We start from the raw sequence: 13,159 nt of genomic DNA on the forward strand, positions 1-13,159 counted from the left end.
TTGTGACATACTGTGTACTAATCTTGACCTCTTAGGCTATTTACTTAATAGTTACACTTCCATCCAAAGTAGTAATGTTCCAGGCAGTAATCCTTTCCATGCTATTGAATGCATGTGAGACGTGGACACTGTATAGAAGCGGAGACAGATTTTGAAAATTCCCTGGGAGAGCCACACCACCATTATTGAAGTCTGAGAACGAGCCTCAGTGACCACCGTTGAGACCACCATCATCAACCATCGCCTCTGGATAGGATGGATAATTCAAGCCTTCTCAAGAAAATGGTATATGGAGAACTGGCCCAAGGTATGAGGCCATGAGGAGCCCCCAAAACGTGCTACAAAGACCAACTCACATGTTCCCTGGCTCTAAAAATAATTGACCTGTCTTCGTGGGAGGAAACTACCAGGGACAGGAAAACATGGAGAGATGCAGCACACCATGGCACTGTGGATTTTGAGGAGAAGAGGAGAGAGAATGACGAGGATAGAAGGAGAAGAGAATGGCAAGAACAACCCTGTCTGCCCCTTACTCATCCTTGCGAACACTGTCCATGACTCATCCACTACAGACTCAGATTTAACAGCTACTCCAAAGATAAGAGACTAGTGAGAAACAACAGGACCCAATAGTCAGACATGAGTGGGAGCCACCGCTGACAACAACGGCATTTCGATTTCCCGAAATGTCAGCCTCAGCTTGACTGACAGATGCCTCATCAATAGCAAAAGTGAGGAACGATCAGGTCTGGAAGCTGTTTGTACAGATTTTTGGTGGTTTTACATATAAATACGAATGTGTGAATAAATATGAATATGTTTGTGAATAAGTTGTTTTATGAATTAGCATCAGATCCAATCATTTTCATTTTTTCTTTTTGCAGATAATCACGGTCGATACATAAGGACGTATCATAAAGAGAAACAGTGCAACTTGCTGCGTGATTGCATATTTTGCAACTGTAGTATTGAAGGCAAGGTCATTTGTCCAGAGATTTCAACTACATTTTGTAAGCTCTTTTTTCTACATATATATGGCTATTTATATCTATGTATGTATATATATATATGTCTATTAATATTATATATATATATATAAATATATATATATATATATATATATATATATATATATATATATATATATATATATATATAACTACTTCATTTACTCACATAAATTCATTATGTCTTTTATTTTGCATTTTGTTTTATCTGGCATTGTGTTTTATTTTGTTTTGTGTTTTATTTTGCATTCTGTTTCATTCTGCATTGTGTTTTATTTTTTGTGTGTTTTATTTTGTATTGTGTTTTATTTTTCATTTGTTTTATTTTGGATTTTGTTTTATTTTGCATTGTGTTTTATTTTACATTGTGTTTTATTTTCATTGTGTTTTATTTTACATTGTGTTTTATTTTGTATTGTATTTTATTTTGCATTTTGTTTTATTTTGCATTTTGTTTTATTTTGTATTTTGTTTTATTTTGAATTGTATTTTATTTTGCATTTTGTTTTATTTTACATTGTGTTTTATTTTGTATTGTATTTTATTTTACATTGTATTTTATTTTACATTGTGTTTTATTTTACATTGTGTTTTATTTTACATTGTGTTTTATTTTACATTGTATTTTATTTTGCATTTTGTTTTATTTTGCATTTTGTTTTATTTTGTATTTTGTTTTATTTTGTATTGTATTTTATTTTGCATTTTGTTTTATTTTACATTGTGTTTTATTTTGTATTTTGTTTTACATTGTATTTTATTTTACATTGTGTTTTATTTTACATTGTGTTTTATTTTGTATTGTATTTTATTTTACATTGTATTTTATTTTACATTGTGTTTTATTTTACATTGTGTTTTATTTTGTATTGTATTTTATTTTGTATTGTATTTTATTTTGCATTGTGTTTTATTTTACATTGTGTTTTATTTTACATTGTGTTTTATTTTACATTGTGTTTTATTTTGTATTGTATTTTATTTTACATTGTATTTTATTTTACATTGTATTTTATTTTACATTGTGTTTTATTTTACATTGTGTTTTATTTTGTATTTTGTTTTATTTTACATTGTATTTTATTTTACATTGTATTTTATTTTACATTGTGTTTTATTTTCATTGTGTTTTATTTTGCATTTTGTTTTATTTTACATTGTGTTTTATTTTGTATTTTGTTTTACATTGTATTTTATTTTGCATTTTGTTTTATTTTACATTGTGTTTTATTTTGTATTTTGTTTTACATTGTATTTTATTTTGCATTTTGTTTTATTTTACATTGTGTTTTATTTTGTATTTTGTTTTACATTGTATTTTATTTTACATTGTGTTTTATTTTACATTGTGTTTTATTTTGTATTGTATTTTATTTTGTATTGTGTTTTATTTTACATTGTATTTTATTTTACATTGTGTTTTATTTTACATTGTGTTTTATTTTGTATTGTATTTTATTTTACATTGTATTTTATTTTACATTGTGTTTTATTTTACATTGTGTTTTATTTTGTATTGTATTTTATTTGGCATTGTGTTTTATTTTACATTGTGTTTTATTTTACATTGTGTTTTATTTTACATTGTGTTTTATTTTGTATTTTGTTTTATTTTGTATTTTGTTTTATTTTGTATTTTGTTTTATTTTGCATTTTGTTTTATTTTACATTGTGTTTTATTTTGCATTGTGTTTTATTTTACATTGTGTTTTATTTTGTATTTTGTTTTATTTTGTATTTTGTTTTATTTTGTATTTTGTTTTATTTTGCATTTTGTTTTATTTTGTATTTTGTTTTATTTTGTATTTTGTTTTATTTTGCATTTTGTTTTATTTTACATTGTGTTTTATTTTGTATTGTATTTTATTTTACATTGTTTTTTATTTTGTATTTTGTTTTATTTTGTATTTTGTTTTATTTTGCATTGTGTTTTATTTTACATTGTGTTTTATTTTGTATTGTATTTTATTTTACATTTTGTTTTATTTTGTATTTTGTTTTATTTTACATTGTGTTTTATTTTGCATTGTGTTTTATTTTACATTGTATTTTATTTTACATTGTATTTTATTTTACATTGTGTTTTATTTTACATTGTATTTTATTTTACATTGTGTTTTATTTTACATTGTGTTTTATTTTGCATTGTGTTTTATTTTACATTGTATTTTATTTTACATTGTATTTTATTTTACATTGTTTTTTATTTTACATTGTATTTTATTTTACATTGTGTTTTATTTTACATTGTGTTTTATTTTGTATTGTATTTTATTTTGCATTGTGTTTTATTTTGTATTGTGTTTTATTTTGTATTTTGTTTTATTCTCATTGTGTTTTATTTTGCATTTTGTTTTATTTTACATTGTGTTTTATTTTGTATTGTATTTTATTTTGCATTGTGTTTTATTTTGTATTGTGTTTTATTTTGTATTGTGTTTTATTTTGTATTGTGTTTTATTTTGCATTGTGTTTTATTTTACATTGTGTTTTATTTTGTATTGTATTTTATTTTGCATTGTGTTTTATTTTGTATTGTGTTTTATTTTGTATTGTGTTTTATTTTACATTGTGTTTTATTTTACATTGTGTTTTATTTTGTATTGTATTTTATTTTGCATTGTGTTTTATTTTGTATTGTGTTTTATTTTGTATTGTGTTTTATTTTACATTGTGTTTTATTTTGTATTGTGTTTTATTTTACATTGTGTTTTATTTTCATTGTGTTTTATTTTGCATTGTGTCTTATTTTGTATTGTGTTTTATTTTGTATTGTGTTTTATTTTACATTGTGTTTTATTTTGTATTGTATTTTATTTTGTATTGTATTTTATTTTGCATTGTGTTTTATTTTGTATTGTGTTTTATTTTGTATTGTGTTTTATTTTGTATTGCGTTTTATTATTCATTTTGTTTTATTTTCATTGTGTTTTATTTTGCATTGTGTTTTATTTTGCATTGTGTTTTATTTTTCATTTTGTTTTATTTTGTATTGTATTTTATTTTGCATTGTGTTTTATTTTGTATTGTGTTTTATTATTCATTTTGTTTTATTTTCATTGTGTTTTATTTTGCATTGTGTTTTATTTTACATTGTGTTTTTTTTTACATTGTGTTTTATTTTGTATTGTATTTTATTTTGCATTGTGTTTTATTTTGTATTGTGTTTTATTATTCATTTTGTTTTATTTTCATTGTGTTTTATTTTGTATTGTGTTTTATTTTGCATTGTGTTTTATTTTTCATTTTGTTTTATTTTCATTGTGTTTTATTTTGTATTGTATTTTATTTTACATTGTGCTTTATTTTGTATTGTATTTTATTTTGCATTGTGTTTTATTTTGTATTGTGTTTTATTTTGCATTGTGTTTTATTTTGCATTGTGTTTTATTTTGTATTGTGTTTTATTTTGCATTGTGTTTTATTTTGCATTGTGTTTTATTTTACATTGTGTTTTATTTTGTATTGTGTTTTATTTTGCATTTTGTTTTATTTTGTATTTTGTTTTGTTTTGTATTTTGTTTTATTTTGTATTTTGTTTTATTTTACATTTTGTTTTATTTTGTATTGTGTTTTATTTTCATTGTGTTTTATTTTGTATTGTGTTTTATTTTCATTGTGTTTTATTTTGTATTGTGTTTTATTTTGCATTGTGTTTTATTTTGTATTGTGTTTTATTTTGCATTGTGTTTTATTTTGCATTGTGTTTTATTTTGCATTGTGTTTTATTTTGCATTGTGTTTTATTTTGTATTGTGTTTTATTTTGCATTGTGTTTTATTTTGCATTGTGTTTTATTTTGTATTGTGTTTTATTTTGCATTGTGTTTTATTTTGCATTGTGTTTTATTTTGCATTGTGTTTTATTTTGTATTGTGTTTTATTTTGCATTTTGTTTTATTTTGTATTTTGTTTTGTTTTGTATTTTGTTTTATTTTGTATTTTGTTTTATTTTACATTGTGTTTTATTTTGCATTGTGTTTTATTTTGTATTGTGTTTTATTTTGTATTGTGTTTTATTTTGTATTGCGTTTTATTATTCATTTTGTTTTATTTTCATTGTGTTTTATTTTGCATTGTGTTTTATTTTGCATTGTGTTTTATTTTTCATTTTGTTTTATTTTGTATTGTATTTTATTTTGCATTGTGTTTTATTTTGTATTGTGTTTTATTATTCATTTTGTTTTATTTTCATTGTGTTTTATTTTGCATTGTGTTTTATTTTACATTGTGTTTTATTTTACATTGTGTTTTATTTTGTATTGTATTTTATTTTGCATTGTGTTTTATTTTGTATTGTGTTTTATTATTCATTTTGTTTTATTTTCATTGTGTTTTATTTTGTATTGTGTTTTATTTTGCATTGTGTTTTATTTTTCATTTTGTTTTATTTTCATTGTGTTTTATTTTGTATTGTATTTTATTTTACATTGTGCTTTATTTTGTATTGTATTTTATTTTGCATTGTGTTTTATTTTGTATTGTGTTTTATTTTGCATTGTGTTTTATTTTGCATTGTGTTTTATTTTACATTGTGTTTTATTTTGTATTGTGTTTTATTTTGCATTTTGTTTTATTTTGTATTTTGTTTTGTTTTGTATTTTGTTTTATTTTGTATTTTGTTTTATTTTACATTTTGTTTTATTTTGTATTGTGTTTTATTTTCATTGTGTTTTATTTTGTATTGTGTTTTATTTTCATTGTGTTTTATTTTGTATTGTGTTTTATTTTGCATTGTGTTTTATTTTGTATTGTGTTTTATTTTGCATTGTGTTTTATTTTGCATTGTGTTTTATTTTGCATTGTGTTTTATTTTGTATTGTGTTTTATTTTGCATTGTATTTTATTTTGCATTGTGTTTTATTTTGTATTGTGTTTTATTTTGCATTGTGTTTTATTGCATTGTGTTTTATTTTGCATTGTGTTTTATTTTGTATTGTGTTTTATTTTGCATTTTGTTTTATTTTGTATTTTGTTTTGTTTTGTATTTTGTTTTATTTTGTATTTTGTTTTATTTTACATTTTGTTTTATTTTGTATTGTGTTTTATTTTCATTGTGTTTTATTTTGTATTGTGTTTTATTTTGTATTGTGTTTTATTTTCATTGTGTTTTATTTTGTATTGTGTTTTATTTTCATTGTGTTTTATTTTCATTGTGTTTTATTTTCATTGTGTTTTATTTTGCATTGTGTTTTATTTTGCATTGTGTTTTATTTTGTATTGTGTTTTATTTTCATTGTGTTTTATTTTGTATTGTGTTTTATTTTCATTGTGTTTTATTTTCATTGTATTTTATTTTGCATTGTGTTTTATTTTGTATTGTGTTTTATTTTCATTGTGTTTTATTTTGCATTGTGTTTTATTTTGCATTGTGTTTTATTTTCATTGTGTTTTATTTTGCATTGTGTTTTATTTTGCATTGTGTTTTATTTTCATTGTGTTTTATTTTGTATTGTGTTTTATTTTCATTGTGTTTTATTTTGTATTGTGTTTTATTTTCATTGTATTTTATTTTGTATTGTGTTTTATTTTCATTGTGTTTATTTTGCATTGTGTTTTATTTTGCATTGTGTTTTATTTTGCATTGTGTTTTATTTTCATTGTGTTTTATTTTGTATTGTGTTTTATTTTCATTGTGTTTTATTTTGTATTGTGTTTTATTTTCATTGTGTTTTATTTTCATTGTGTTTTATTTTCATTGTGTTTTATTTTGCATTGTGTTTTATTTTGCATTGTGTTTTATTTTGTATTGTGTTTTATTTTCATTGTGTTTTATTTTGTATTGTGTTTTATTTTCATTGTGTTTTATTTTCATTGTATTTTATTTTGCATTGTGTTTTATTTTGTATTGTGTTTTATTTTCATTGTGTTTTATTTTGTATTGTGTTTTATTTTCATTGTTTATTTTCATTGTGTTTTATTTTGCATTGTGTTTTATTTTGCATTGTGTTTTATTTTGTATTGTGCTTTATTTTGCATTGTGTTTTATTTTGTATTGTGTTTTATTTTCATTGTGTTTTATTTTGCATTGTGTTTTATTTTGTATTGTGTTTTATTTTCATTGTATTTTATTTTGTATTGTGTTTTATTTTGTATTGTGTTTTATTTTGTATTGTGTTTTATTTTGTATTGTGTTTTATTTTCATTGTGTTTTATTTTGCATTGTGTTTTATTTTGCATTGTGTTTTATTTTGTATTGTGTTTTATTTTCATTGTGTTTTATTTTGCATTGTGTTTTATTTTTTATTGTGTTTTATTTTCATTGTATTTTATTTTGTATTGTGTTTTATTTTGCATTGTGTTTTATTTTGTATTTTGTTTTATTTTCATTGTGTTTTATTTTGCATTGTGTTTTATTTTGCATTGTGTTTTATTTTTCATTTTGTTTTATTTTGTATTGTATTTTATTTTGCATTGTGTTTTATTTTACATTTTGTTTTATTTTGTATTGTATTTTATTTTGCATTGTGTTTTATTTTGTATTGTGTTTTATTATTCATTTTGTTTTATTTTCATTGTGTTTTATTTTGCATTGTGTTTTATTTTGCATTGTGTTTTATTTTTCATTTTGTTTTATTTTCATTGTGTTTTATTTTGTATTGTATTTTATTTTACATTGTGCTTTATTTTGTATTGTATTTTATTTTGCATTGTGTTTTATTTTGTATTGTGTTTTATTTTGCATTGTGTTTTATTTTGCATTTTGTTTTATTTTGTATTTTGTTTTGTTTTGTATTTTGTTTTATTTTGTATTTTGTTTTATTTTACATTTTGTTTTATTTTGTATTGTGTTTTATTTTCATTGTGTTTTATTTTGTATTGTGTTTTATTTTCATTGTTTTATTTTGTATTGTGTTTTATTTTCATTGTTTTATTTTGTATTGTGTTTTATTTTGCATTGTGTTTTATTTTGCATTGTGTTTTATTTTGTATTGTGTTTTATTTTGCATTGTGTTTTATTTTTATTGTGTTTTATTTTGTATTGTGTTTTATTTTCATTGTGTTTTATTTTGTATTGTGTTTTATTTTGCATTGTGTTTTATTTTGCATTGTGTTTTATTTTGTATTGTGTTTTATTTTGTATTGTGTTTTATTTTGTATTGTGTTTTATTTTGCATTGTGTTTTATTTTGTATTGTGTTTTATTTTCATTGTGTTTTATTTTGTATTGTGTTTTATTTTCATTGTGTTTTATTTTGCATTGTGTTTTATTTTGTATTGTGTTTTATTTTCATTGTATTTTATTTTGTATTTTGTTTTATTTTCATTGTGTTTCATTTTCATTGTGTTTTATTTTGTATTGTGTTTTATTTTGCATTGTGTTTTATTTTGCATTGTGTTTTATTTTGCATTGTGTTTTATTTTCATTGTGTTTTATTTTATATTGTGTTTTATTTTCATTGTGTTTTATTTTGCATTGTGTTTTATTTTGCATTGTGTTTTATTTTGCATTGTATTTTATTTTGCATTGTGTTTTATTTTGCATTGTGTTTTATTTTGCATTGTATTTTATTTTGCATTGTGTTTTATTTTGCATTGTATTTTATTTTGCATTGTGTTTTATTTTGCATTGTGTTTTATTTTCATTGTGTTTTATTTTGCATTGTGTTTTATTTTTCATTTTGTTTTATTTTCATTGTGTTTTATTTTGTATTGTATTTTATTTTACATTGTGCTTTATTTTGTATTGTATTTTATTTTGCATTGTGTTTTATTTTGTATTGTGTTTTATTTTGCATTGTGTTTTATTTTGCATTGTGTGTTATTTTGTATTGTGTTTTATTTTGCATTGTGTTTTATTTTGCATTGTGTTTTATTTTGCATTGTGTTTTATTTTGTATTGTGTTTTATTTTGCATTTTGTTTTATTTTGTATTTTGTTTTGTTTTGTATTTTGTTTTATTTTGTATTTTGTTTTATTTTACATTTTGTTTTATTTTGTATTGTGTTTTATTTTCATTGTGTTTTATTTTGTATTGTGTTTTATTTTGTATTGTGTTTTATTTTCATTGTGTTTTATTTTCATTGTGTTTTATTTTCATTGTGTTTTATTTTGCATTGTGTTTTATTTTGCATTGTGTTTTATTTTGTATTGTGTTTTATTTTGCATTGTGTTTTATTTTGTATTGTGTTTTATTTTCATTGTGTTTTATTTTCATTGTATTTTATTTTGCATTGTGTTTTATTTTGTATTGTGTTTTATTTTCATTGTGTTTTATTTTGTATTGTGTTTTATTTTCATTGTGTTTTATTTTCATTGTATTTTATTTTGCATTGTGTTTTATTTTGTATTGTGTTTTATTTTCATTGTGTTTTATTTTGTATTGTGTTTTATTTTCATTGTGTTTTATTTTCATTGTGTTTTATTTTGCATTGTGTTTTATTTTGCATTGTGTTTTATTTTGTATTTTGTTTTATTTTCATTGTGTTTTATTTTCATTGTATTTTATTTTGCATTGTGTTTTATTTTGTATTGTGTTTTATTTTCATTGTGTTTTATTTTGTATTCGGTTTTTTATTTTCATTGTGTTTTATTTTCATTGTATTTTATTTTGCATTGTGTTTTATTTTGTATTGTGTTTTATTTTCATTGTGTTTTATTTTGTATTGTGTTTTATTTTCATTGTGTTTTATTTTCATTGTGTTTTATTTTGCATTTTGTTTTATTTTACATTGTGTTTTATTTTGTATTATGTTTTATTTTGCATTTTGTTTTATTTTACATTGTGTTTTATTTTGTATTGTGTTTTATTTTGCATTTTGTTTGATTTTTCATTTTGTTTTATTTTATTTTGTTTTATTTTTCATTTTGTTTTATTTTGCATTTTGTTTTATTTTGCATTTTGTGTTATTTAACATTTTGTTTTATTTTTTGTTGTGTTTTATTTTTTTGTGTTTTGTATTTTATTTATTTTATATTTTTTTTTATTTTGCATTTTGTTTTATTTTGCATTTTGTTTTATTTTGCATTTTGTTTTATTTTGCATTTTATTTTATTTTGAATTGTGTTTTATTTTGCATTTTGTTTTATTTAACATTTTGTTTAATTTTTTTTGTGTTTTATTTTTTGTGTTTTGTATTTTATTTATTTTATATTTTGTTTTATTTTGTATTGTGTTTTATTTTGTATTGTGTTATTTTTTTTTTTTATTTAGTATTTTTTTATTTTGCATTTTGTTTTATTTTGTATTGTGTTTAGTTTTGCATTGTGCTTTATATTTTATTGTGTTTTATTTTGTTTTTTATTTTATTTTGCCTTTTGTTTTATTTTGCATTTTGTTGTATTTTACATTGTGTTTTATTTTGTATTGTGTTTTCTTTTGTATTGTGTTTTATTTTGCATTGTGTTTTGTTTTGTATTTTTTAATTTTGTATTTTGTGTTATTTTGCATTGTGTTTTATTTTACATTGTGTTTTATTTTGCATTGTGTTTTATTTTGCATTGTGTTTTATTTTGCATTGTGTTTTATTTTGTGTTGTGTTTTATTTTGCATTGTGTTTTATTTTGTATTGTGTTTTATTTTGGATTGTGTTTTATTTTGCATTGTGTTTTATTTTGCATTGTGTTTTATTTTGCATTTTGTTTTATTTTGTATTTTTTTTGTATTTTGTGTTATTTTGGATTGTGTTTTATTTTACATTGTGTGTTATTTTGTATTGTATTTTATTTTACATTTTGTTTTATTTTCTATTGTGTTTTATTTTGTATTGTGTTTTATTTTTAATTTTGTGTTATTTTGTATTTTTTTATTTTGTATTTTGCGTTATTTTGCATTGTGTTTTATTTTACATTGTGTTTTATTTTACATTGTGTTTTATTTTACATTGTGTTTTATTTTACATTGTGTTTTATTTTACATTGTATTTTATTTTACATTGTGTTTTATTTTACATTGTGTTTTATTTTACATTGTGTTTTATTTTACATTGTATTTTATTTTACATTGTGTTTTATTTTACATTGTGTTTTATTTTACATTGTATTTTATTTTACATTGTGTTTTATTTTACATTGTGTTTTATTTTACATTGTGTTTTATTTTACATTGTGTTTTATTTTACATTGTGTTTTATTTTACATTGTGTTTTATTTTACATTGTATTTTATTTTACATTGTGTTTTATTTTACATTGTGTTTTATTTTACATTGTGTTTTATTTTACATTGTGTTTTATTTTACATTGTATTTTATTTTACATTGTGTTTTATTTTACATTGTGTTTTATTTTACATTGTGTTTTATTTTACATTGTGTTTTATTTTACATTGTGTTTTATTTTACATTGTATTTTATTTTACATTGTGTTTTATTTTACATTGTGTTTTTTTTTACATTGTGTTTTATTTTACATCGTATTTTATTTTACATTGTATTTTATTTTACATTGTATTTTATTTTGTATTGTGTTTTATTTTACATTTTTTTTTATTTTGTATTGTGTTTTATTTTGTATTGTGTTTTTTTTTGCATTTTGTTTTATTTTGTATTTTTTTATTTTGTATTTTGTGTTATTTTACATTGTGTTTTATTTTACATTGTGTTTTATTTTACATTGTGTTTTATTTTGCATTGTGTTTTATTTTGCATTGTGTTTTATTTTGCATCGTGTTTTATTTTGTATTGTGTTTTATTTTGCATTTTGTTTTATTTTGTATTTTTTATTTTGTATTTTGTGTTATTTTGCATTTTGTTTTATTTTGTATTTTTTTATTTTGCATTGTGTTTTATTTTACATTGTGTTTTATTTTACATTGTGTTTTATTTTACATTTTGTTTTATTTTCTATTGTGTTTTATTTTGTATTGTGTTTTATTTTGTATTTTGTTTTATTTTGTATTTTTTTATTTTGTATTTTGTGTTATTTTGCATTGTGTTTTATTTTACATTGTGTTTTATTTTACATTGTGTTTTATTTTGCATTGTGTTTTATTTTGCATTTTGTTTTATTTTGCATTGTGTTTTATTTTGCATTTTGTTTTATTTTGTATTTTGTTTTATTTTGTATTGTGTTTTATTTTGTATTTTGTTTTATTTTGTATTTTGTTTTATTTTGTATTTTGTTTTATTTTACATTTTGTTTTATTTTGTATTTTGTTTTATTTTGTATTTTTTTATTTTGCATTGTGTTTTATTTTACATTGTGTTTTATTTTACATTGTGTTTTATTTTGTATTTTGTTTTATTTTGTATTTTGTGTTATTTTGCATTTTGTTTTATTTTGTATTTTTTTATTTTGCATTGTGTTTTATTTTACATTGTGTTTTATTTTACATTGTGTTTTATTTTACATTGTGGTTTATTTTGTATTTTCTTTTATTTTGTATTGTGTTTTATTTTGCATTTTGTTTTATTTCGCATTTTGTTTTATTTTGTATTTTTTTATTTTGCATTGTGTTTTATTTTACATTGTGTTTTATTTTACATTGTGTTTTATTTTGTATTTTGTTTTATTTTGTATTGTGTTTTATTTTGTATTTTGTGTTGTTTTGCATTTTGTTTTATTTTGTATTTTTTTATTTTGCATTGTGTTTTATTTTACATTGTGTTTTATTTTACATTGTGTTTTATTTTGCATTGTGTTTTATTTTGTATTTTGTTTTATTTTGCATTTTGTTTTATTTTGCATTTTGTTTTATTTTGTATTTTTTTATTTTGCATTGTGTTTTATTTTACATTGTGTTTTATTTTACATTGTGTTTTATTTTACATTGTGTTTTATTTCGCATTTTGTTTTATTTTGTATTTTGTTTTATTTTGTATTTTGTTTTATTTTGTATTTTGTTTTATTTTGTATTTTTTTATTTTACATTGTGTTTTATTTTACATTGTGTTTTATTTTACATTGTGTTTTTTTTTGCATTTGGTTTTATTTTGTATTTTGTTTTATTTTGTATTTTGTTTTATTGTGTAATTTGTTTTATTTTGTATTTTGTTTTATTTTGTATTTTTTTATTTTACATTGTGTTTTATTTTACATTGTGTTTTATTTTACATTGTGTTGTATTTTACATTGTGTTTTATTTTACATTGTGTTTTATTTCGCATTTTGTTTTATTTTGTATTTTGTTTTATTTTGTATTTTGTTTTATTTTGTATTTTGTTTTATTTTGTATTTTTTTATTTTACATTGTGTTTTATTTTACATTGTGTTTTA

General features: G+C 19.4%; 1 protein-coding gene across 3 annotated transcripts in view; it reads left to right on the forward strand.

The window, feature by feature from the left end:
- The window catches only part of LOC145291563 (uncharacterized), a 238,230-nt gene that overhangs the window by 23,603 nt on the left and 201,468 nt on the right, over window positions 1–13,159 (forward strand). For all 3 annotated transcript variants that reach the window (XM_080137626.1, XM_080137629.1, XM_080137628.1), the window contains exon 3: window positions 885–1,010. In XM_080137626.1, the coding sequence (XP_079993752.1) occupies window positions 885–1,010 (126 nt within the window). The remainder of the gene's footprint in view (window positions 1–884; window positions 1,011–13,159) is intronic.

Source organism: Euprymna scolopes, chromosome 12, assembly GCF_053919585.1.
Source record: "Euprymna scolopes isolate OS-2025 chromosome 12, ASM5391958v1, whole genome shotgun sequence".
Classification (NCBI taxonomy): domain Eukaryota; kingdom Metazoa; phylum Mollusca; class Cephalopoda; order Sepiida; family Sepiolidae; genus Euprymna; species Euprymna scolopes.